The sequence below is a fragment of the Aegilops tauschii genome, chromosome 7 (genome assembly GCF_002575655.3).
Source record: "Aegilops tauschii subsp. strangulata cultivar AL8/78 chromosome 7, Aet v6.0, whole genome shotgun sequence".
Classification (NCBI taxonomy): Eukaryota; Viridiplantae; Streptophyta; class Magnoliopsida; order Poales; family Poaceae; genus Aegilops; species Aegilops tauschii.
In genome coordinates this window covers 55,172,937-55,199,536 of record NC_053041.3, presented here as the reverse complement: position 1 = coordinate 55,199,536, position 26,600 = coordinate 55,172,937, and the positions used below count along the sequence as shown (strand labels likewise).

The 26,600-nt window shown below is 45.8% G+C and overlaps 1 protein-coding gene, 1 long non-coding RNA gene and 1 pseudogene across 2 annotated transcripts; 1 reads left to right on the top strand and 2 right to left on the bottom strand.

Moving 5' to 3' along the window:
• Positions 1-622: 622 nt before the first annotated feature.
• LOC109755867 (peroxidase 1-like) lies at positions 623-5,815 on the bottom strand (annotated as a pseudogene).
• An 11,890-nt stretch (positions 5,816-17,705) lies between these two features.
• LOC120969445 (uncharacterized) lies at positions 17,706-18,340 on the top strand. Its single transcript, XR_005763677.3, has 2 exons — positions 17,706-17,810; positions 18,046-18,340. It is a non-coding gene; the product is annotated as an uncharacterized lncRNA (long non-coding RNA).
• A 1,728-nt stretch (positions 18,341-20,068) lies between these two features.
• On the bottom strand, positions 20,069-22,641 carry LOC109755859 (alpha carbonic anhydrase 7-like). The gene is made up of 4 exons (XM_020314741.4): positions 21,953-22,641; positions 21,446-21,613; positions 20,964-21,017; positions 20,069-20,635 (listed from the first exon to the last, which is right to left on the bottom strand). The coding sequence occupies exons 1-4, from the start codon at positions 22,610-22,612 to the stop codon at positions 20,549-20,551; spliced, it is 969 nt and encodes a 322-aa protein (XP_020170330.2). The 5' UTR covers positions 22,613-22,641; the 3' UTR covers positions 20,069-20,548.
• Between the last annotated feature and the right edge of the window lie 3,959 nt (positions 22,642-26,600).

The window sequence follows — 26,600 nt, the reverse complement described above, 5'->3', positions numbered from 1 at the left end:
TGAGCAATAGGACACTAGAAAACCCAACACTCAGCTTCTCAACATTTAAAAAAGAGTCAACCGGCCTTTTGCTATGGCGGTCCTGCCAAAGCGCGGCGAAGAGTTCATAGTGTATGATGTCGTTATTCGTGACCATTCACCGAATGAATTCCATCTTGCATAGTTAGGGCTTCAGTGATGAGTAGGTCTGTAGACGATAAGGAGCATTGGCACGTGTTTATTATTGATAGTTTGGTTGTGTGCGCCCTTAGGGGCAGAGTCTGGTTAATTATAATTGGAAATTACCATGCATGTGACAAAATAACACTCAATCAAAATTGTGTATTGTTGACCGTGTAGAGTATATGAGAGTTGTTCAATTCAAATGGGCACAATTGAGGACTAGAGTTTCATTTCGATTGGCGACAAAACAAACTTGTTTTTCTAGATGGAACCATATTTATTCCATTAACCAAACAGCTGAGCAACATCGCCGGCTACCAATTCGTGCTTGAATTCAGGGCGAGAAAACAAACTTGGCACATGCGGCAAGTAGTACGTAACAAAACAAAACAAAACCGCACACATCATGCTGACATCATGCTGACTCGATCGGTGCACCAAGTGTGTGCGTCAGTCTCGGCTAGCTCGTGGAGACGAGGCCCTCCTCTTCGATGTAGCCCGTCAGACTGGCCGACGACGATGTCGGGTTGACGACGTTGCAGTTGAGCTGCACCGGGCCGCAGCTCCCGGTCTGCACCTGGATGCGGCCCATCTTCACCATGGCGGCCGCGAAGCACTCCTTCCACAGGGTCTCGTTCCCCGCGAAGCGGTTCACCAGCACGTTCAGGTTCCCATCGACCCGCAGCTGGTTGTCGGAGAAGAAGAGCCCCATGCCGCGCGGCAGCAGCTTGTAGTAGTTGTTGTCCAGCACGTTGGGCGAGCCCGGGTCGATCGGCGCCGTCGCCTGCGACGTGTTCGACGGGCACAGAACCCGCAGCTGCGCCGCGTACGACGGGCTCAGCCCTGCATCCACCTGATAGATGATAGTTCAACACACGTACGTACGTTTCATGCCAACGTAAACTAATATGGTGTCTCACTAGAGGGACGTACTATGGGCGTGTTGCCGTTCCAGATGCGGTCGACGAAGGAGGAGCAGAAGGACCGGCCGACGGTGTTGTCGCCGGAGAGGAGGGCCATCACCTCGGCGGTGTGGGTCTTGTTCTTGAACCGGTCGATGAGCTGCTGCGTGGTGAACGTGGGCGGGGCAGGTTGTCGAGGGCGTCCTTCTCGATGGAGACCCACCCGTCGCGGCGGCCGGCCCGGACAGAGTAGACGACGTTGCCGGTGAGGGTGATGCTGTTGCGCACCGCGTAGGCCAGGATGTCGGTGCGGGAGCATCTCGGTTCGAGGGCTTAATTATATATTTTATATTTTGATTATAAAATGAATTTTCTGATCAAAGAAATTGAAGGAAGTATGGAGGAAACATAGTTCTTTTATTACACATATTCGTCGATGCCAAAATAATGTTAATCATTTCATTGCAAACTTTGGGAAATCACAAGGCCAAACTGATATTTGGTTTGGATCTGGACCAGATGGAGTCTTAGACATTATCAGACATCACTGTAACCCTTGATATTTTAGTAATACAAGAATTATTTATCAAAATCAAATATTTTTAGATAGGCCAGAGCAAATCACCTCAGTGGACTCACCATACATAAGTTAACGTCAGATGGTTGAACAACATGTATTGCAGTATAATTACATTCATTCTATTTTTTTTCTACAAGGCAAGAAATACACATGTAAATTGAGGGATGATCATTTGTACGTTTTGCACAGGTGCTAAGCCATCTGAGCTATCTTCTAAAACCTCATGCAAATTAAATACGTCTACGTTGTAACTAGGACCGAACCCAGAGGTGGGTGCACACGATTATAACATTATCAATGGTCCATATATGTACCATCGTATCATGTGAGCATATGAAGCAGTAAAGATATAAATCTACCATAAAATGCAAGATAGTGAATCACACTGGCTAGAAGTGGCGCATGTGGTAAAATGGGAGATATCTGCAGCTGCACATTGTGATATATACATCACGGTTCCGTTTCGGAAAAAAAATATACATCACGGTGCGCTGCCGAAGCACCTCCACATAAGCAATTCCTAAAGGATGAATATAGCTCATTCCAAGTCTCTTAGTGATACACCTCTAGTGACCATATATTCAAGAACTAGTGATCACATATGAGCAAATGAGTTCGGTAGGCTTGAGAGGCATCAGGGATTAGCGCTAGTTTGGTTCGTCTCCTCATGCCATCCGGCCTGGCCTGGGGCGTGCTTAGCCATTACCAGCAACTCTTTTGGTTATCTACCTGAGTGGCACAATAGCAGCACAGGTTACATATGGAACGTGTGCAGGTTGGAATGAGACGGGTTGTACGTAATTAGCTATGGCATGGGTTGGATTGGCATGTTGACCCAGCTGATGATGCTAGTATTTTAGTTAGCAGCTAAGAGTATGGCTAATAAGGGAAGGAGCACCAAGCGGTGGTCTCATTTGTACTTTTGTTCCTAAACCATCTAACGGTGCAGAGCAATTATCGGCTGGCCGTCGTGCACAGAACATCGTGTATACATCATTTTCATTATATGAAAACTTGCATTGTTAGGCAAAAATTAATGACTGCTCCAACCACTGTCAAACATATAGTAGTCCCTCGGTTTCTAAATGTAAGTCTTTTTAGATATTTTAATATGAATTACATACGAAGCAAAATGGATGAATCTACACTTTAAAGTATGTCTATATACATTCGTATGTAGTATATTTTGAAATCTCTTAAAAGAATATTTAGAAACGGAGGGAGTGCATTTTAGCCATGCATGCATGTGGAGCAAACCAACCAAACCACCCCAACGTTCTTTTCAGGTCTCCATCTAAAATTTCCCCCACCCAAACGGATGTACCCACGAAGTGGACCCACATAGATATAAATTACCAAAGATAAAGGACCACTTGTTCTCCGGGAAATGCTCGAGTGCCCCAGACCTACCAACGATGCTGGCGGTCGCTTCTTCCTTCTTGCTTTCGGCTAGTTCTAGGCGATTCTTATGTATGGCCAGATGAAAATATATATTCTTGTACTAGGTCTATATTTTGGTTAGTGGGGTGCAACACTACACGATCACATGGTACGTGGTCCTATGCGGCAGTCATGAGGACAACCCCCAGCGCCGGACCTCCCCACGCGAAAAAATGCATACGCGAATGCTTAATAAAAAAAATGAGACCAACCTAAAGGCTAATCCTTATTGGCTTTTATTTATTGTAGAAACTCTGCGAGCGTCGCCTGTTAGAGCAGAGGCTCGAACCTGGGCGGTTGGCAGCTAACCCAGCTGCCAAGCCAACGGGTCGACGTCCCGTCCTAAAAAATGAGACCATTTAGGACTAGCGCTTGGAGGCATATTTTTATAGAAGAAACTCTAAGCACCACGAGTCACTCCGTGACTCAAACCCGGGTGGGCTAGATAGCACCGTGCTATCCTAGCCAACAGGGTGCAGCTTAATAAAAACAGCAATGCATGCACCACATGTACTGCCGAAGGTGGTTTGTCTCAAGTGCTGAAGAAAGGAGAGTGTTCACTGCTTTAGCTTGGGCTCTTTGGACTACTTGCAACAAGCTCATCATTGTCATCAAGGGAGCCATTCCATCTCGTCCTGCCAAGTACTCCTTAATGGCTGTTTTTCATTGATGGCGTCCTCTAGAGAAGAGGAAACACTGTGAGACATCGGCGAATATCCATACCAAGATCAAGCATCTTCATGCTGCCCATAGGAACCCTTAAGTTGGTCTTGCTAGACCCCAGTTTATTCTGTGCTCCTATTGAGTTGCGACCTGGATTTTGTCTAACCCTATGCGCGCGCAACTAGAATCACAGCCATTCACCATGCATGCATAGGGATACGGGCCACCATCTAAAACGTTGGGTCACATGTACTAGATTCCTTTGGGGCCCATGTGTGCATGCTGCGGCTAGCACATGCTACCCCCTTCTAAACAAAATTAGACATGAAACAAACTTATCAGCATAACTTTGAAATAAATTTTGCAAATTTAAATCCATTTATGTTTTTGAGTTTCTCACAGCCAACTCTACGAAACAAGTCCAATGTCGATATATTCCAAATTAAATTTGGAGTACAAGATAAAATTAAATTTGGCATGGCTCAAACAGTTTCATAATTTTTTCATCAAAGTTCAGACAATCCGTTTATAAAGTTCTTTGTTCCCTGATACTTTTTCTAGCGAAGTTCTTCAATGTTTATAAAAAAGTGGAAATCCTCTATTTATAAAGTTCTTCAACTCCTGATTCTATTTATTTAGCACTTTATAATTAAAATGAAAAGTTCTTCACTGTTTCCAGCAAAGTCCAGTAATTTATGAAATGGTTATAAAAAGTTCTTTATAATTTGAAGTTAAAGTTCAAGTAGGGAGTTGATAAAATTCTAAAGCGATTTTGCTTAAAACACAAAGGAAATAAAAAATGAGGAAAGAAAGGGGAGCAGCAAGAAACAAAAAGTAGATATATATTTTATAGAAGAAACGGGTCACACCATGGGAAAAGCGAACCTACCTCTGCATGCCGGATATGACAGTGTGCTCTGCATGCACGCAGCGCCTGCATGGGCCCCGGGTGGACCAGCTGCATGGATCCGAGCGAGAACGGACGAAGGGGATACGCGTTGCACGCGCAAGCAGTTAGACATCGCCTTATTCGGATTTGTACCCCTACTTTTATGTTGCCCGTTTTGTAAGAACTTATAGCTGCTAAACTTTTCGATATTGGCTTTATTAATTTAAAGCAGGGTGCGCCTTGTGCCTGTTTTCTAAAAGAAATGTGTAGATCAGATGTATTAAGCCCTTCCCCATTTCTATCGCACAACTTAGCATCAAACTGTGTGCGATGAAGACATCACAGACGATATAAAACTTGAACTGTGTGCAAATAAAATGGCTAAGTGCAATCCCGGACCCATCACCCACTATTTGCTTCCACTAATAGGAAAAAACCTAGTAGTGGCGCTTGAAAAAAATGTTTACCATCGCACTTTCGGGAAGCCAATAGTATAACGTCAATGGCACTGTTACCATTTCATGCCGACGCCTGGTAACCGCTTGCCAAGGATCCCCACGTCCGTGGTATTTAAAATACTAGTGGCATTGATATACACTGCGACGACACCTGTGTCCTCAGTACTACTGGCTTTGCATATGTCCCCCAACGTCAGTAGTAAATATATTCAGATTTACAAACAAAATCATTTATACAACCACCACCAAGAGCAGACGCTGCACTGCCTCGCCAGTCGCTAAAGCGAGCAGCCCACCGGGGCGCAGCGCATGAGTGTTACAAAGGATCCATGAGTAGCGAGGCTGCGATGTTCCCCAGACATCACCAAGGTTTTGGTTACCGATTAAAATTTCCATTTACCGAGCGGTAACCGCGTTTATCCATGCCCCCCGATAAATGGGCCTTTCGAGCAAATTATACCGGCCCGTTTGAATTTTTTGCACGGCCCAGCTGAGGCAGAGCCTCGCAGAGGAAGACAGGAAGCGTACTTCCCACAGGCACACAACCACGGACTTAACCTAGCCGTCTTTCTCCCCAAATGGAGCTCCCGCAAGAAATTGGCTCCTGGGCACGAGTGAGACGGCGGCGGCGGCACCCAATCCGCCCTTAGATCTCTTTCTCACGGCAGCGCCACCCTGATATCGCCTCTTCACGTCGTCCAGCTGGGGCGCCCATCGGCATGGCCGGTGTTGGAAGGGGGATGGGGCGGGGCTGTGGCGATGGCGAGCTGCGAACAGTGGGGGTCGTCGCCGGCGTCCATGGCCCATCTCAAGAGACTATTCCCACTTGTCAGGGCAGAGGTCACGGCAGCGGCAGTGCAACGATCCCCGTCGACCATTCATCGGGAGGACAAGCAACGGGATTTCTGGATGACATCAACCGAAGCGGATTTGCCACCGGGGTGGCTCGTCAGGGTGGCATAAGCAGAGGCCCGGAGGTTCCACTGCCGGTTAAAGAACCAACTATAGGTAAGGTTGTGTCCTTGTAGATCTACGTTCATTTTTGTTACTAATTTTCTGTCTAGTATGCTTTCATTTTGTCTTCAAACTAGTTTACAGCAATAGAAGTAGTCCCAGATACCAGTATTTACTAGGTGGATCAACTTCTTTTGTAGTAATTGTTGGGAATCGTAGCATAATTTTAAAATTTTCCTACGTTCACCAAGATGCATCTATGGAGTATACTAGCAACGAGAGGAAGGGAGTGCATCTACATACCCTTGTAGATCGCGAGCGGAAGCGTTCCAATGAACGTGGATGACGGAGTCGTACTCGCCGTGATCCAAATCACCGATGACCGAGTGCCGAACGGACTGCACCTCCGCGTTCAACACACGTACGGTGCAGCGACGTCTCCTCCTTCTTGATCCAGCAAGGGGAAGGAGAGGTTGATGGAGATCCAACAGCATGACGGTGTGGTGGTGGATGTAGCGGTTCTCAGGCAGGGCTTCCCCGAGCTTCTGCGCGCGCGAGAGAGAGAGGTGTTGCAGGGGAGGAGGGAGGCGCCCAAGGCTGTTGTGTGCTGCCCTCCCTCCCCCCCCCCTTTATATAGGCCCCCTGGGGGGGGGGCGCCGGCCCCAAGAGATGAGATCTCAAGGGGGGGCGGCGGCCACAAGGGGGGAAGGGGTTGCCTTGCCCCCCAGGGCAAGGGGGAACTCCCCCTAGGGTTCCCAACCCTAGGCGCATGGGGGGAGGCCCAAGGGGGGCGCCCCAGCCCACTAAGGTCTGGTTCCCTTCCACTTTCAGCCCACGGGGCCCTCCGGGATAGGTGGCCCCACCCGGTGGACCCCCGGGACCCTTCCGGTGGTCCCGGTACAATACCGGTAACCCCCGAAACTTTCCCGGTGGCCGAAACTGGACTTCCTATATATAATTCTTCACCTCCGGACCATTCCGGAACCTCTCGTGACGTCCGGGATCTCATCCGGGACTCCGAACAACTTTCGGGTTTCCGCATACATATATCTTTACAACCCTAGCGTCACCGAACCTTAAGTGTGTAGACCCTACGGGTTCGGGAGACATGCAGACATGACCGAGACGCCTCTCTGGTCAATAACCAACAGCGGGATCTGGATACCCATGTTGGCTCCCACATGTTCCACGATGATCTCATCGGATGAACCACGGTGTCGAGGATTCAATCAATCCGTATGCAATTCCCTTTGTCAATCGGTATGTTACTTGCCCGAGATTCGATCGTCGGTATCCCAATACCTTGTTCAATCTCGTTACCGGCAAGTCTCTTTACTCGTACCGCAATGCATGATCCCGTGACTAACGCCTTAGTCACATTGAGCTCATTATGATGATGCATTACCGAGTGGGCCCAGAGATACCTCTCCGTCACACGGAGTGACAAATCCCAGTCTCGATCCGTGCCAACCCAACAGACACATTCGGAGATACCCGCAGTGCACCTTTATAGTCACCCAGTTACGTTGTGACGTTTGGCACACCCAAAGCACTCCTACGGTATCCGGGAGTTGCACGATCTCATGGTCTAAGGAAAAGATACTTGACATTGGAAAAGCTCTAGCAAACGAAACTACACGATCTTTTATGCTATACTTAGGATTGGGTCTTGTCCATCACATCATTCTCCTAATGATGTGATCCCGTTATCAATGACATCCAATGTCCATAGTCAGGAAACCATGACTATCTGTTGATCAACGAGCTAGTCAACTAGAGGCTTACTAGGGACACTTTGTGGTCTATGTATTCACACATGTATTACGATTTCCGAACAATACAATTATAGCATGAATAATAGACAATTACCATGAACAAAGAAATATAATAATAACCATTTATTATTGCCTCTAGGGCATATTTCCAACAGTCTCCCACTTGCACTAGAGTCAATAATCTAGTTACATTGTGATGAATCGAACACCCATTGCGTCCTGGTGTTGATCATGTTTTGCCCTAGGGAGAGGTTTAGTCAACGGATCTGCTACATTCAGGTCCGTGTGTACTTTACAAATATCTATGTCTCCATTTTGAACACTTTCACGAATGGAGTTGAAGCGACGCTTGATATGCCTGGTCTTCCTGTGAAACCTGGGCTCGTTGGCAAGGGCAATAGCTCCAGTGTTGTCACAGAAGAGAGTCATCGGGCCCGACGCATTGGGAATCACCCCTAGGTCGGTAATGAACTCCTTCATCCAGACTGCTTCCTGTGCTGCCTCCGAGGCTGCCATGTACTCCGCTTCACATGTAGATCCCGCCACGACGCTTTGCTTGCAACTGCACCAGCTTACTGCTCCTCCATTCAAAATATACACGTATCCGGTCTGTGACTTCGAGTCATCCAGATCTGTGTCGAAGCTAGCGTCGACGTAACCCTTTACGACAAGCTCTTCGTCACCTCCATAAACGAGAAACATATCCTTAGTCCTCTTCAGGTACTTCAGGATATTCTTGACCGCTGTCCAGTGTTCCTTGCCGGGATTACTTTGGTACCTTCCTACCAAACTTACGGCAAGGTTTACATCAGGTCTGGTACACAGCATGGCATACATAATAGACTCTATGGCCGAGGCATAGGGGATGACACTCATCTCTTCTATATCTTCTGCCGTGGTCGGGCATTGAGTCGTGCTCAATTGCACACCTTGCAATACAGGCAAGAACCCCTTCTTGGACTGATCCATATTGAACTTCTTCAATATCTTGTCAAGGTATGTACCTTGTGAAAGACCAATGAGGCGTCTTGATCTATCTCTATAGATCTTGATGCCTAATATATAAGCAGCTTCTCCAAGGTCCTTCATTGAAAAACACTTATTCAAATAGGCCTTTATACTTTCCAAGAATTCTATATCATTTCCCATCAATAGTATGTCATCCACATATAATATGAGAAATGCTACAGAGCTCCCACTCACTTTCTTGTAAACACAGGCTTCTCCATAAGTCTGTGTAAACCCAAACGCTTTGATCATCTCATCAAAGCGAATGTTCCAACTCCGAGATGCTTGCACCAGCCCATAGATTGAGCGTTGGAGCTTGCATACTTTGTTAGCATTCTTAGGATCGACAAAACCTTCCGGCTGCATCATATACAACTCTTCCTTAAGGAAGCCGTTAAGGAATGCCGTTTTGACGTCCATCTGCCATATCTCATAATCATAGTATGCGGCAATTGCTAACATGATTCGAACGGACTTCAGCTTCGCTACGGGTGAGAAAGTCTCATCGTAGTCAACCCCTTGAACTTGTCGATAACCCTTAGCGACAAGTCGAGCTTTGTAGATGGTCACATTACCATCTGCGTCCGTCTTCTTCTTAAAGATCCATTTGTTTTCTATGGCTCGCCGCTCATCGGGCAAGTCTGTCAAAGTCCATACTTTGTTTTCATACATGGATTCTATCTCGGATTTCATGGCTTCTAGCCATTTGTCGGAATCCGGGCCCGCCATCGCTTCTTCATAGTTTGAAGGTTCACCGTTGTCTAACAACATGATTTCCAGGACAGGGTTGCCGTACCACTCTGGTGCGGAACGTGTCCTTGTGGACCTACGAAGTTCAGTAACTTGATCTGAAGTTTCATGATCATCATCATTAACTTCCTCCCCAGTCGGTGTAGGCACCACAGGAACATTTTCCCACGCTGCGCTACTTTTCGGTTCGGAAGGGGTGACTATCACCTCATCAAGTTCCACTTTCCTCCCACTCAATTCTTTCGAGAGAAACTCCTTCTCTAGAAAGGACCCGTTCTTGGAAACGAAGATCTTGCCTTCGGATCTGAGGTAGAAAGTATACCCAATAGTTTCCTTAGGGTATCCTATGAAGACGCATTTTTCCGATTTGGGTTCGAGCTTTTCAGGTTGAAGTTTCTTGACATAAGCATCGCATCCCCAAACTTTTAGAAACGACAGCTTAGGTTTCTTCCCAAACCATAATTCATACGGTGTCGTCTCAACGGATTTAGACGGTGCCCTATTTAAAGTGAATGCGGCAGTCTCTAAAGCATAACCCCAAAATGAGAGCGGTAAATCGGTAAGAGACATCATAGATCGCACCATATCCAATAGAGTGCGATTACGACGTTCGGACACACCATTTCTCTGAGGTGTTCCAGGCGGCGTGAGTTGTGAAACTATTCCACATTTCCTTAAGAGTGTACCAAATTCGTGACTTCAATATTCTCCACCACGATCTGATCGTAAGAATTTTATTTTCCTGTCACGTTGATTCTCGACTTCACTCTGAAATTCCTTGAACTTTTCAAAGGTTTCAGACTTGTGTTTCATTAGGTAGACATACCCATATCTACTTAAATCATCAGTGAGAGTGAGAACATAACGATATCCTCCGCGAGCCTCAACACTCATTGGACCGCACACATCGGTATGTATGATTTCCAATAAGTTGGTTGCTCGCTCCATTGTTCCGGAGAACGCAATCTTGGTCATCTTACCCATAAGGCATGGTTCGCACGTGTCAAATGATTCGTAATCAAGACACTCCAAAAGTCCATCTGCATGGAGCTTCTTCATGCGCTTGACACCAATGTGACCAAGGCGGCAGTGCCACAAGTATGTGGGACTATCGTTATCAACTTTACATCTTTTGGTATTCACACTATGAACATGTGTAACATCACGTTCGAGATTCATCAAAAATAAACCATTGACCAGCGGGGCATGACCATAAAACATATCTCTCAAATAAATAGAACAACCATTATTCTCGGATTTAAATGAGTAGCCATCTCGAATTAAACGAGATCCAGATACAATGTTCATGCTCAAAGCTGGCACTAAATAACAATTATTGAGGTTTAAAACTAATCCCGTGGGTAGATGCAGAGGTAGCGTGCCGACGGCGATCACATCGACCTTGGAACCATTCCCGACGCGCATCGTCACCTCGTCCTTTGCCAGTCTCCGTCAATTCCGTAGTTCCTGTTTTGAGTTACAAATATGAGCAACCGCACCGGTATCAAATACCCAGGAGCTACTACGAGTACTGGTAAGGTACACATCAATTACTTGTATATCACATATACCTTGGGTGTTGCCGGCCTTCTTCTTGTCCGCTAAATATTTGGGGCAGTTCCGCTTCCAGTGACCACTTCCCTTGCAATAAAAGCACTCAGTCTCGGGCTTGGGTCCATTCTTTGACTTCTTCCCAGTAACAGGTTTACCGGGCGCGGCAACTCCCTTGCCGTCCTTCTTGAAGTTCTTCTTACCCTTGCCCTTCTTGAACTTAGTGGTTTTATTCACCATCAACACTTGATGTTCTTTTCTGATCTCCACCTCCGCTGATTTCAGCATTGAATATACCTCGGGAATGGTCTTTTCCATCCCCTGCATATTGAAGTTCATCACAAAGCTCTTGAAGCTTGGTGGAAGCGACTGGAGGATTCTGTCAATGACCGCATCATCCGGGAGATTAACTCCCAGCTGAGACAAGCGGTTGTGCAACCCAGACATTCTGAGTATGTGCTCACTAACAGAACTATTCTCCTCCATTTTACAGCTGAAGAACTTGTCGGAGACTTCATATCTCTCGACCCGGGCATGAGCTTGGAAAACCATTTTCAGCTCCTCGAACATCTCATATGCTCCATGTTTCTCAAAACGCTTTTGGAGACCCGGTTCTAAGCTGTAAAGCATGCCGCACTGAACGAGGGAGTAATCATCAGCACGCTGCTGCCAAGCGTTCATAACGTCTTGGTTCTCTGGGATTGGTGCTTCACCTAGCGGTGCTTCTAGGACATAATCTTTCTTGGCTGCTATGAGGATGATCCTCAGGTTCCGGACCCAGTCCGTATAGTTGCTGCCATCATCTTTCAGCTTGGTTTTCTCTAGGAACGCGTTGAAATTGAGGACAACGTTGGCCATTTGATCTATAAGACATAGTGTAAAGATTTTAGACTAAGTTCATGATAATTAAGTTCATATAATCAAATTATTTAATGAACTCCCACTCAGATAGACATCCCTCTAGTCATCTAAGTGAAACATGATCCGAGTCAACTAGGCCGTGTCCGATCATCACGTGAGACGGACTAGTCAAGATCGGTGAACATCTCCATGTTGATCGTATCTTCTATACGACTCATGCTCGACCTTTCGGTCCTCCGTGTTCCGAGGCCATGTCTGTACATGCTAGGCTCGTCAAGTCAACCTAAGTGTATTGTGTGTGTTCCGAGGCCATGTCTGTACATGCTAGGCTCGTAAACACCCGTTGTATTCAAACGTTAGAATCTATCACACCCGATCATCACGTGGTGCTTCGAAACAACGAACCTTCGCAACGGTGCACAGTTAGGGTGAACACTTTCTTGAAATTATTATAAGGGATCATCCTACTTGCTACCGTCGTTCTAAGCAAATAAGATGCAAAAACATGATAAACATCACATGCAATCAAATAGTGACATGATATGGCCAATATCATCATGCTCCTTTGATCTCCATCTTCGGGGCACCATGATCATCTTTGTCACCGGCATGACACCATGATCTCCATCATCATGATCTCCATCATTGTGTCTTCATGAAGTCGTCACGCCAACGATTACTTCTACTTTTATGGCTAACGCGTTTAGCAACAAAGTAAAGTAAATTACATGGCGTTATTCAATGACACGCAGGTCATGCAAAATAATAAAGACAACTCCTATGGCTCCTGCCGGTTGTCAGACTCATCGACATGCAAGTCGTGATTCCTATTACAAGAATATGATCAATCTCATACATCACATATATCATTCATCACATCTTCTGGCCATATCATATCACATAGCACTTGCTGCAAAAACAAGTTAGACGTCCTCTAATTGTTGTTGCAAGTTTTTACGTGGTTTGTAGGTTTCTAGCAAGAACGTTTTCTTACCTACGTATGACCACAACGTGATTTGGCAATTTCTATTTACCCTTCATAAGGACCCTTTTCATCGAATCCGTTCCGACTAAAGTAGGAGAGACAGACACCCGCTAGCCACCTTATGCAACTAGTGCATGTCAGTCGGTGGAACCTGTCTCACGTAAGCGTACGTGTAAGGTCGGTCCGGGCCGCTTCATCCTACAATGCCGCCGAAACAAGAAACGACTAGTAGCGGCAAGAAGAATTGGCAAACTCAATGCCCACAACTTCTTTGTGTTCTACTCATGCATAGTAACTACGCATAAACCTGGCTCATCATGCCACTGTTGGGAATCGTAGCATAATTTTAAAATTTTCCTACGTTCACCAAGATGCATCTATGGAGTATACTAGCAACGAGAGGAAGGGAGTGCATCTACATACCCTTGTAGATCGCGAGCGGAAGCGTTCCAATGAACGTGGATGACGGAGTCGTACTCGCCGTGATCCAAATCACCGATGACCGAGTGCCGAACGGACGGCACCTCCGCGTTCAACACACGTACGGTGCAGCGACATCTCCTCCTTCTTGATCCAGCAAGGGGAAGGAGAGGTTGATGGAGATCCAACAGCACGACGGTGTGGTGGTGGATGTAGCGGTTCTCAGGCAGGGCTTCGCCGAGATTCTGCGCGAGAGAGAGAGGTGTTGCAGGGGAGGAGGGAGGCGCCCAAGGCTGTTGTGTGCTTCCCTCCCTCCCCCCCCTTTATATAGGCCCCCTGGGGGGGCGCCGGCCCCAAGAGATGAGATCTCAAGGGGGGGCGGCGGCCACAAGGGGGGAAGGGGTTGCCTTGCCCCCCAAGGCAAGGGGGAACTCCCCCCTAGGGTTCCCAACCCTAGGCGCATGGGGGGAGGCCCAAGGGGGGCGCCCCAGCCCACTAAGGGCTGGTTCCCTTCCACTTTCAGCCCACGGGGCCCTCCGGGATAGGTGGCCCCACCCGGTGGACCCCCGGGACCCTTCCGGTGGTCCCGGTACAATACCGGTAACCCCCGAAACTTTCCCGGTGGCCGAAACTGGACTTCCTATATATAATTCTTCACCTCCGGACCATTCCAGAACCTCTCGTGATGTCCGGGATCTCATCCGGGAGTCCGAACAACTTTCGGGTTTCCGCATACATATATCTCTACAACCCTAGCGTCACCGAACCTTAAGTGTGTAGACCCTACGGGTTCGGGAGACATGCAGACATGACCGAGACGCCTATCTGGTCAATAACCAATAGCGGGATCTGGATACCCATGTTGGCTCCCACATGTTCCACGATGATCTCATCGGATGAACCACGGTGTCGAGGATTCAATCAATCCGTATGCAATTCCCTTTGTCAATCGGTATGTTACTTGCCCGAGATTCGATCGTCGGTATCCCAATACCTTGTTCAATCTCGTTACCGGCAAGTCTCTTTACTCGTACCGCAATGCATGATCCCGTGACTAACGCCTTAGTCACATTGAGCTCATTATGATGATGCATTACCGAGTGGGCCCAGAGATACCTCTCCGTCACACGGAGTGACAAATCCCAGTCTCGATCCGTGCCAACCCAACAGACACATTCGGAGATACCCGCAGTGCACCTTTATAGTCACCCAGTTACGTTGTGACGTTTGGCACACCCAAAGCACTCCTACGGTATCCGGGAGTTGCACGATCTCATGGTCTAAGGAAAAGATACTTGACATTGGAAAAGCTCTAGCAAACGAAACTACACGATCTTTCATGCTATGCTTAGGATTGGGTCTTGTCCATCACATCATTCTCCTAATGATGTGATGCCGTTATCAATGACATCCAATGTCCATAGTCAGGAAACCATGACTATCTGTTGATCAACGAGCTAGTCAACTAGAGGCTTACTAGGGACACTTTGTGGTCTATGCATTCACACATGTATTACGATTTCCGGATAACACAATTATAGCATGAACAATAGACAATTATCACGAACAAAGAAATATAATAATAACCATTTATTATTGCCTCTAGGGCATATTTCCAACAGTAATGTGCAGCAGGTTACACACTTCACTTGGCCTAGTTAACTGAAAGCTTAAACAGATCCAAGAGATGCAACTAAGCTGTGTAATTTCAGAAGCTTAATCAGCAATTAGTGTGGCCATTCCAGCAAGGCAATGCAAATTTACACATTGATCGCACGCAGCCGTAGAAGTCGCCATCGTAGGTATACTTTTTTTATAGAAGTCGTCGTAGTCAAATGTTATCCAAATTAAATGCAACATAATTACATATGCTTCTGTATTTTTATTTCAGGTAATGCAAATGATATAACAAACATATGGTGTCATGGGAAATCATTGGAAGGACAAGCATGGGAGTGTGGATATTGTGGTTTAGTTAGACATGGTGGGGGTTCAACCCGATTCAAGCAGCATATAGCTGGACTGGGCCCTCATGTCTTCTCTTGCATGAATGCACCTCATCAGGTAGTTGCCATTTTTCGGAAAGCCATTCCAGAGGGAGAGGCCCGGAGAAGGACTTCCAAAGAAGGAAAGAAAAGAGTGGTAGCTGAGGTCAATCATATGAACAATCAAGGTGCAGCAATACATATCGATTGTGAAGATGAAGATGATGAGGTACTCCAGCAGACCCTACGAAATTTGTTACGTGAAGATCATGGGAGAACCAGTGCTGTTAAAGGAAGTGTAGGGAGCAGCTCAAGTGGTGTCAAAGACTTTTTTGACGTTGACTTGGCATATAGCAAGACTAGGCCACAGCAGACAATGGAGGCGTGTATTAGCAAGGTGGAATATGAATCCAGGATTGGGAAGGCTTGGGCAAAATGGTTTCACGCTAATGACATCCCTGGGCACAAAGCCAATTGTCCGTACTTCGTAGGAGCAATAAAATTGACTCAAGACCTTGGCAAAGGGGTGCCTGCCCCTAAAGGGATAGATATTGATGGAGTTTATTTAAATAGCAATTATGAAGAGTTGCAGCAGTATGTGGCCAAGTTCAAAGATGATTGGCCCACATATGGTGTTACTATCATGTCAGATTCGTGGACTGGCCCTTCACGGATGAGCATCATAAACTTTATGGTGTTCTCCAATGGGCGTATGTATTTCCACAAATCTGTTAATGCCACCGGACACATGCAAAATTCACAGTTTGTGTTTGAGCACATCAAAGAAGTGATCGAAGAGATAGGGCAGCAACATGTTGTCCAACTTGTGACCGACAATGACTCTAACTTCAAGAAAGCATGTCTTGACCTTGTTGCAGATTTCCCACACATCACATGGCAGCCATGTGCGGCTCACACCATTAACCTCATGTTGAAGGAGATGGGATGCTTTCCTGAGATTAATGAAGTGGTTAGTAGTTGTAAGAGAATTTGTAGATTCATGTACAATCATTCAACTTTGCATGCTGAAATGCAGAAGCACATAGGTGGAGAGTTGGTGCGCCCGAATGCCACAAGGTTTGGAACTAACTTTATGTTCCTAGAAAGCTTTTGGGATAAGCAAGAGAAATTCCAAGTGTGGATGACATCTCCAGAGTGGAAAAATAGCTCATGGAGTTCCGAGGTTGATTATGACTACACATATGATTGTTTGATAAGTAGGACCTGGTGGAATAGCGTGAAGTGGGTGCTAGATTTAATTGGCCCAATATATAGCATACTTAGATATGCTGATTCACAGAAGCTTGGGTCACTTTCTGGCTTTATGACAAAGATGATGCATTCTAGGCATCAGTTGAGTTCTTTGTTTTGTCATGATTCTCTAGACCAAAACAAGTACCTAAAGGTGGTCGACAAAAGGGTTGACCATTTATACAAAAACACATTGATGGTTGCAGGTAATAATTCTTGCTGCCATAGAATTGTTATTGTTGGTAAAATGCTAATTATTCTTATTGTTGCTATCCTTTAATGGTCGTTGCAAACTAATTCTTGCTGCCATGCTATCATTCCATTCTATAGCCGGTGTTCTAGACCCGGCAAGTCACTACAAGTATAACTTTTGAAAAAGTCTATCACACGTGAATGCACTCAATGCAGCACTTAAGAAGTTGGCTAGTCCTTCAGAGTTCATTGCTATGATTCCTGAAGTTCACTCTTATGTCAATACAAGAGGGGCTTTCGAAGGCATGTACCCTCGTAATGCAGCTGAAAAGGTGTCCCCAACTGAGTGGTGGATAACATTTGGAGGAACCACACCGGTGCTTCAAAAGTATGCTATTCGTATTGTCTCTCAATGCACCTCTTCAAGTGGCTGTGAGCGGAATTGGAGCACATACGCTTTAGTGCATACACTAGTGAGGAACCGTCTTGGTTTTGAAAAGTTGCACAAGATGGTTTTTTGCCACTACAACCTTGGGCTGCGAATCCGACTAATTCTTGGTGAGCCAAAAGAGAAAGAGGTTGATACTTGTGCGTTGTTGATGAATACCACTCTCTATGATTGTAATAACGAAATCATGGATTGGTTGGGCAACTCAACAAGCGATTCCATTCAAGATGAGGATAAATATGATGGTGATAGTGATGGTGATGGTGATTGTCCGGTTGTCTTGGAGGTGGTGGGACAAAAGATATCTAGAGGAAGTGGGATGCCTCCAAGTGAGGAGGAAGAGGAGGAAGAGGAGGAAGAGGATGTAGATGATGGAGAGGATGATGAAGGTCAAAGCCCTTTAGTTTATATTAACATTGTATGAATTTATGTTGTTCAAGTGCTAACTTGTAATTTTTGTAGGTAACAATGACGTGCTGCCTCGTGAAAGCAATGAACCTTTGCGGAAGTCTACAAGGAAAAGGAGGAAGAGGAAGGTAATAATGAAGTGCTAACCTTGTCTGTTTGCTTGCTGCCACCCGAAAAATTATCTATTTGCTTCCATATCATGACATACATCCATATTTGCTTGCTAACACCCAAAATTTTATTTGCTTGCTGCTATCTCATGCCATCCATCTATTTATTATATATTGTCAACAAATTCGAAGACATGATAATATAAACAAATTTGTTTGCTAACAACATGACATTTAATTTGCTCACTTGCAGCTTGATTCGTTTTGAGATTCGAGGAAGGAGACTTGCAAGTCTAGAAGGAATTGAATGACAATTTGGTTTGTTGCTCAATGCTTTGTAGTATGTAATTAACGAATCGACGATCTTTTGTTATGGGACTGTAATATGGACTGGCTGCACTTCTTTTGTTGTTGGACTGCTATGTGTGTCTTCCTGTGTCTAATCTTAAGTTTAGTCTCTAAAGTCTGAAACTATATTGTTGGACACTTGGACTGCTATTCTGATGGTTTATGAGTATTGTACATCTATATTGGTCATTGTATTGTTATATGTGTTGTGGGTCACTTAAGGCCAGTTACTATTGCTATAAACTGTTTACATGCCATAAATATAGCGGTGATACTGTCAAAATTTCAAATTTTTTAGTTTTGGTGATTAAATTTTTGAATTCAAAAAATTTCGTTCGAAATTTACTCGGTATTTCGTGGTAACCGTGGTAACCGCATTTATCCGTCACCCTCGGTAAAAATGCCCCATTTGGTAACCAAAATCTTGGACATCACTCGCGCACTACGGCAGACCTAGCCGAGACGAAACCAGCCCATCGGCTACCTCCGGCGGTGGTGTAGTTAGTGCATGGGGGGCAGCTGTGCATTGGATCTGGCGGCAATGGCCACATAAATCAGCCGCCAAGAGTGCCCCCTGCCCATCACATGGGCCGAAGCCACACACACCTCTGCGCCTCCATACCTCCGCCAGCAGCAGCCAACGATGCCAGCATGTCTGCCTCAGAGAGAGCCAGCCTCACCATGCCAAGGCGGAAGCCCCTGTGTCATAGCTCGCAACCCCTCCATATACAATGCCACCACGCCACGGAAAACAGCCACGCCGCCATTGTCGCAGACTGGGTTTTGCCCAGCGACGCCTTCCAGCCGTCGCAAGGGGAGGTGACGAGACAGGGGAGGTTGCCCAGTGGCAAGATCTGGACACTCCGGTGTGGCTGCTAGAGCCGCGTGGGAGGCAGTTTTTCGGTCCTGCGGTTCACACGTTCACACTCATTTTAACACACTTTTCCGGGAATGCATTTGGTTTGACCTATTCCCTCCGTCACAGTTTACACGGCGCGCTTGAATTCTCATGCATTTCCACCACCGAAAGGATTTTAGGCGCATTTTGTTTAATGCTCATTTAATTTGTGCGTGGTAACCGCAATCAAGCCCACAATTTTCACTTCATGAAGGTGTGTACGCGGGATGGAATAACTGCATGCATGTGTGTATGCGAGGTGGAAGCACTCCATGCATGTGTGTACACATTAATTTCTGCAGTAATGAGGCGCCATGATATAATCACCGATACTATTTCTCTGTCCAATCGCTAATCACCTTGGCCCAGAGATTGTTGAAGCACACCGTGTAAATTGTGACGGAGGGAGTAACATTTTTGTACTTTTCAACCATATATAAACGCCCATAGACGAATAATACGCACAATTGTCTCACTAAAAGTCATTCTGCATAACTGATTACCCTAGCTAGGCAGGTCTTTCAATCTGTCAGTCACCAACCCCCGGAATGAGAAAGTTCTGGACCATGTGTTTGTCTAGTGTTCATTTAAAACCCAAAATTAGCAACTGCTGATTTGAAAAGGGCAGTCAGTAATTGCATTGGATGCTCACCTCTTATGTTTTCTTTTCTACGAGATTGAACTGTTGAGAAAGTTGAATTAATTCATGCCGGCGTCAATGGCACATGGCACACAAGTCTTATCTCTGGTCATCATCGTACCAGGGATAGCAACAGGTGAGGTGGACACCCTTCACCTGTTGAGTACTCCGTTTATATTAAGATCCATAGTCAACTTGAGTACCTGATCATTACAAAAACAAATAGCCAAAGATACAGGAATCAATATCATGTTGGTAATATTCAAACTTAGCGTTTCTTGAGCTGTAGCAACGGTTGCAACAGGATAATCCTCTCAGGCGTCGACTATTCCTTGCATGATTCTTCAATGGGACACCACCAGATGGATGGCCTTTTTTTGCGAAATAATCCGTGTTACTCAAAATTTAGGGATTACAATCATGAGTATAAAGTGGGAGAGGTTTGTCAAAAAAAAAGTCTAGACGTTCTTTGGACTGAAGCCAAAGCTAAACAACACTAAGTTGTGTGCTGCCAAAATTAGCCATAAAGTGACTCACGGCTATTTTGGCTACGACGAATATGGGTGACACAAGAATTAGCCATGGATGACCTTATTTCATTCGCAGGTACTACTCAACCATAATCAAGGCCTTGCTAATTTTTTCATTTCAAATGGCAGTGGCAATAATCATGTCGATGATCTGGTAGATCCCAGGATTGCAACATCAAGATATGCATGGACATGAACTGGTCGTGTTCCTTTATTATTCCGTAACCATATACAAGGCATCAAAGTGGATGGAAAGACCTACGTACAAAAACCATATAACCATGTACACAAAAAATAGCTGAAGCACCAATCAAATTAGGCAGAGGATCAACATTAGTAATCAATGTCTATTCTGCTCAAAAGGACGGAACATGCTGATATATCTGCTGTTCACCTCCTGACGCGGCCTCGCATTCTTCTCCATGTCCTGCATGTAGGGTTGAAGGGAAATCAGTCCAAAAAAATTCTGGAAAGTGCTGAAGGACAAGAGGTGAATTTTTCAACAAAGGGTGATTTTATTTGAGCCAAAATGAAGCATCAAAAGAATAGAAACATAACGAGCACACCTGGCCTCTGCATAGATAGAATGCACACAACCAACACTAACACACGCACACTAAAAACACGCCGTCAAATAGCAAAGTCATATAAGACCAAAGCTATGCGTAGGACAAGAGTTGAATGCACCAAGAGAATAGAAGACTTAACTTTCTTGAAAACGATTAGAGAAATGGGAGTGGAAAAAGAAAACCTACGTCGTGAACAGCCTCCCGGAGAAGCTCCAGCTGGTGCCTCGACACAGTGCGGACCTGCAAATTCAACCAGATAGAGAAAAAGAAAAAATTTCAGTAACATAAAATATATATATAACAATTCCATCATTATTCACCAACCATTCAATGCATGGCGTATAATACGACTTGTGCACACATCTAAATTCCCATCAATCAAAAGTGAAGGAAAGACGATGGGAAGATTCCTTGTGCTAACAAATTAAAGGATCTGTACATAGATCGAACTGGCAGCTCCCTGCCAACTGCTAAGTTTCACAAAATTCTTTTATTTGAAAGTTGCAAGTTGTGCGTCATGTGATGGTCTAGAAATGCAATATTTTACTGATAGTTGTTACTTGGTAGTCCCTCCGTTACGTTAAAAACGTCTTATATTATGGAACAGAGGGAGTAGTGTGTTTGATGCAAGGTGATGCATGACGGTGAATGGATTAAACGGAACGTACCCTCTTGATGATGGTCCAGATGACCCCTTCTGTGCAGGGTGGGGTGGTGAGGGAGCCCAGATAGCGGTAGTACACGCTGGCCTTGCCTCTAGCGTCCCTGGGATCCATCATGCCCATCTTCTCCTCCCTGTCCTTGCGATCCGCTATCATCTCCAGATAAGGCTCCAGCTGCGTTCGTACAAGATGAGAGTTAGCCCCATGCATGGCGTGCAAATTATTACTTGCATCATGCAGGTTGATGATGCCGTTAGTTGTATCATGCAGCTTTGCATGTTGCCGTTAATTAATGCATAAGTCCCATGTTGCCGTGTTTTTTCCGAAATGGAGCGTTTTATTCCTTACAAGGTTTAAGTATTACACGTTTTATTACTTACAAGGTTTAAGTATTACACCCGTCCTCTGCATACCATGTTGCCATGTTGGCTTTAGTTAATCATCAAGCTTAACTAAGCCTGCTTCGTTGGTTGGTTAACTAAAGACAGGATGCAAGAAAGAAAAGAGAGGCACCTTGTGCAGGAAGGCGTCGTGGGCGCCGACCTCATAGAAAACGCCGATGACGGCGGCCTTGCCCTGGGCGCTCTCGTGGAACATGTGAAGCTCCATGTCGTATCTGCGGCCATTTATGCTGTGCTCGGTGGGGGAGTGCCAGTGCAGCTGCCGGAGGAAGTAGGGCGTGCCGGCGATGGAGACGCTCCCGGCGTCGCCCTCGAACTTGACCATGATGTCATGGCCGCGGTTGACGATGGTGGCGTTTGCTGGGACGTAGGAGTGGTTGAGGTAGCCGAGGCCGCGCACGAGGGAGACGCGTGGGCTGGCGAGGTCGATGGGCGACTGCATGTTGCCCTTGCCGCATGCGGACCACTCCTCCTTGATGTCGCCCCAGTGCACCGGCCCGTTCTCTGCGTCCAGCAAGTAGCTGAACTCCTCCTCCTCCTCGGTCTCCTCCTGGGCTCTGGCTGCCGGGAGGAGGACGGAGGCCGAGAAGAGGAGGAGAAGCACGGCGAGGCGAAGACCCCGTGATGGACGCATGTTGTCTCTCTCCTGGTCTCGGTGTGCCCGGCGTGCGTTGGTGGTGGGTCGGGTGTCGGCCAGTTCCTCTTGTGTGTGTTGAACCGGGGACAGAGCTGGTGGGGTATATATATAGTGGAGAAGAAGAGAGAATGTCATGGGTCATGGCCGTCTGACACGACCGCGTGAGTTAGGTTGGAACATTTCAAGCCTTCGTGTCAACTTGCGACGGCTTATACAGTACTGACGCAGACAACACAACGGAAGTAAACTTCGCCGGCGTCGTCCCATTCCGTTACACGAGAAGGGATCATGTATGATCAGGCCGGACCGTGTGGGAAAGATAGGGACGCTCGCTCTCAAAAAGTTGGGGTTTGGTGGGAAGCGGCACGGCCGCCGGTCATTTTCTCCCTTTGTTTCAATGTAAACAAAACAAAACTGGATGGACGATTTGCCAAATTGGAACGCTATTTTGTTGGATCCATGCCATTTGTCATCATCGATCGCGTAACATCTTTGAGAACCGATCCTCCTACGTACAGTGAGTGTTTTTTGTTCAGACCCATACATGTTAATAGATTCTGGAAGCACAGGCAAAATTCGGGAAACGTTTCAAATCCCCCGTTATCCACGAGGTTTCTCGTTCAGACGTGCCCACGCGTCAAATATAATTTCATGGAAACACAAGCTTTCATTTTCGGAGCAATTAGTTTCTCCACTGTAGCTGTCGCCTGCAGAAGATTTCTAGGGGTAAACTGGCTTTAATATGGCCTGGTTGGTGAGTGAGGCATTTTGGCTCTCCCTCAATGGAGGCCATTTTTAAAAAAAATTCAAAATTCACACATTTCATTTTTCAATAAATCTGAAAAAATGTGTACAAGTAAATAAGAATGTTATGCGCATGTGTGTAAAATTTCAGGATGAAAACATTAAATGTGATCTATATAAAAAAGACAAATTCATGGTCTGAGAGGATGAATAGTATCATATGTTAAAAAGTCTTAGATTTGTTTATTCTGCACAGCCCTCGGTTCAACGTATTTCGTCCTGAAAATTTACACGCTTGTGCATTATGCCTCCACATATATCTATATTTTTAAGAATTTTTTAAAATTTAAAAATATAAATTCTGATGATTTTTCAAAATTTCAAAACCTGGCCTCATTGGACCTCGGCCTCCAAAAGGGATTGTCGGTGGTTGGTGAGCAAGTCGCTGATGTACGCATATGGAAATGCTCTGAATGCATCAATTGGGGCGCATGCATGCATGTTTCCCAATGGTTGTCTGGCCCTTTTTAAATGCAGTATGTGACGCCTTCGTTTATAATTGTGCACTAATCATATATGCATCATGTACGATCATGATCGGTGACTTATGTCAATATCACAATACGACTTTATGACATAAATTTAAACATAAACCTTTATATTACAAATCAGGGCAACCAGGACCCATAATACATCAGTCATCAAAGCAAATAATATCTGAGTACAAACATAGTTAGACAAGTTTTACCTTAAGAAGGCTGAGGAAAACAACGACACTAGATCGAAAGGTGAGGCCTCCTGCCTGGGACGACCTCCGGACTACTTCCGGTTATCTATCTCCACGTAGTAACCAACATCGCGGTAACCTGCATCCGCGGTGCTACCAGTTGTCGCAGCAACCGGGTCGAATGAAAAAGGGAGCAAAGCAACCGTGAATACTCATTCAAAGTATTTGGAAGAATTACGTCAGATCTACACTAGATATGCATCGGTATCAAAGGAATGGGTATTATTTATGGACTAAACTGTAGAAATGCCAGAATAAGAGAGAGAAACTCATCCTATCAAAGACTACATCTTCTTGTAGCCATCATCTCGCAGCAGTGGAAGAGAGGAGCTTAAATGGAATCATCGTATAGCAATAATCCAGCCAGAGATTCTCTCCCCGTCTCCTTGAGAGAAAACAATCACCGGGGGCATCTGTAAGAGGTCGGGATACAACTCCAAGTCGTCATATTACCGTGGACACATCTATTCGAATAAATTACTTCCCTGCAGGGGTGCACCACATTACCTGATATGCTCGATTACCTCTATCCGAACACACTTTTTTGGGTAATGCCCGGCCTCAGATAATCGACATGTCGTAGTCCTACATGGGCTCTCCAGAGAGGTCAACACGCCGGTCTAAATTTAAGCGCGAAGGGGTCATGGACCAATCGCCCTAAGCGCTCCTGAACGTTGCGTGGTCTGCCGGGACCAAGCCTAGCTCTGTATAGTCCGCCAGGCATGCCGCTCACCCGGGCGTGTGCCGCTCAACTGTGACGTCTGTATAGCTTTTGGGAGAAATTATACGACGTCGAGAACCCATAAACCATTATCCTGCATGGCAGTTAGTGTGTATATGCCAATGGCAGTCTCAGATCAAATAAACTAAACTCGTTAAGCGTGTTATTAAGAAGTAACTGCGAACACCGACCAGGGTCCAGGCCCACCTTTCTCCTCTGTCAAGGTCTGGTACTGACGCATAGAGCACAAGGAAAGTAAACTTCATCCCATTTCGTAGCAAGAAAAGGGATCACGTATGGTCCGGCCAGATCATGTATGGTCCCATTCCGTTTCAAATGTCGGGGTTTGGGAAGCGGCATGGAGTTAGGGTCAAAGCCATAGCACATCAGATTGACAAGGGGGCCACTTCAGTGCAATTTGATCATGCCAATGGATTCCTCAAGGTTAGGGTCACCCTCAATGTGACTAAACCCTTAAGGCATTGGATTCTGGTTGATTCAGCCAAACATGAAAGCACAGATGTGTATGACATAGAATATGAAAATATCCCTCACTTTTGCTTCTCGTTGGCAGGTTGGGTCACTCAGATTTGTTCTGCCCGACCCCGGGGACCAAAGACGCCAATGGCGATCTGCCTTTTGGGAAAGGGCTCCGTGCAGCGGATGAATATAGGCGAGCAGCATCGAGTGGGAACTCGAACAAAGAGTAGAACTCTTCAACAGGCAATAAGCAAGAAACAAGAAACTCGAGCAATGCAGGGAAAGCTGATGAAGAGGTGAACTCCCCAGTAAAGAGGAACCAGAATAGAAATAAATGCAAAGGAGGGACTGAGACACTGAAGCAGGTGTATAGGAAAGAGCAGCAACAACTTCTGTTGACCGACTCTGAACAGGTAGTGGATACCGAGAAAGGAATGGCAATACCAGAGGGGTCCGCCGCAAGTGCTGATAGTGATGGAAATGAGGGTTTATTGGATGATCGTGGTGGCAAGAAAAAACGCGCTACTCCTGAAAATTCGGGATCTTCGGCAGCGGCTGCGGAGCAGCCCTGCCCATCTCAATGAATTGTATGAGTTGGAACTGTCGCGGGCTTGGGAACCAGCGACAGTTTGAGAGCTTCGCAAAATAGGGAAGCAAGAAGGTCCCACCCTTGTTTTTGTTATGGAAACAAAGATTAGGGGCAAACGTGTGGAAAATCTTCAGAAACTTTTGGGTTTTAGTGGATGTTTCGCTGTTGACAGTGAAGGATTGAGTGGTGGCATTGGCTTGTTCTGGAATCATGAGGTTATTGTTGAGCTAAAGAACTACAGCCGAGTGCACATTGATGTGGCAGTCAGGAGGAAAGATCATGATCAAACCCCTTGGCGGTTCACGGGCTTCTATGGAGAACCTAGAGTTGAGAATAGATATCACAGCTGGGATTTTCTCCGTACTCCTTTTTCAGTACAACATGATGGATGGCTATGCATGGGCGATTTCAATGAGACAATGTATGCCGAAGAGCACTTCAGTGTACACGCTAGACCAGCTTGGCAGATGCAGGCCTTTCGGGAAGTGGTGGATTTTTGTTCAGATTTGGGATGGAGAGAAGTGCCTTTTACTTGGGATAATATGTAGCAAGGGAATGCAAATATGAAAGCTAGGTTGGATAGGGCTCTAGCAAACCAAACTTTTCTTTCCGTGTTTGAGTACTCTTCTGTTAGACATATTAGTTCAACTGAATCGAATCATCGTTATGTTCTTACAGAATTGAAATCTGAATCAGCTAACGCTTGGCCTCGGGGTTAGCATTCGTTTCGTTATGAAAATGTTTGGCAGACCCACGCTGACTATGATGAAATAGTGAAGAACATGTGGCAAAGTGAATCTGG

Coding starts and splice junctions, on each gene's coding strand:
- LOC109755859 (XM_020314741.4), bottom strand. CDS start 22,612: ATGACATTCTCTCTTCTTCTCCACTATATATATACCCCACCAGCTCTG. Junction 21,614..21,952: donor ACGACGCCTTCCTGCACAAG/GTGCCTCTCTTT, acceptor GTACGAACGCAG/CTGGAGCCTTATCTGGAGAT. Junction 20,636..20,963: donor TCCGGGAGGCTGTTCACGAC/GTAGGTTTTCTT, acceptor CCCTACATGCAG/GACATGGAGAAGAATGCGAG.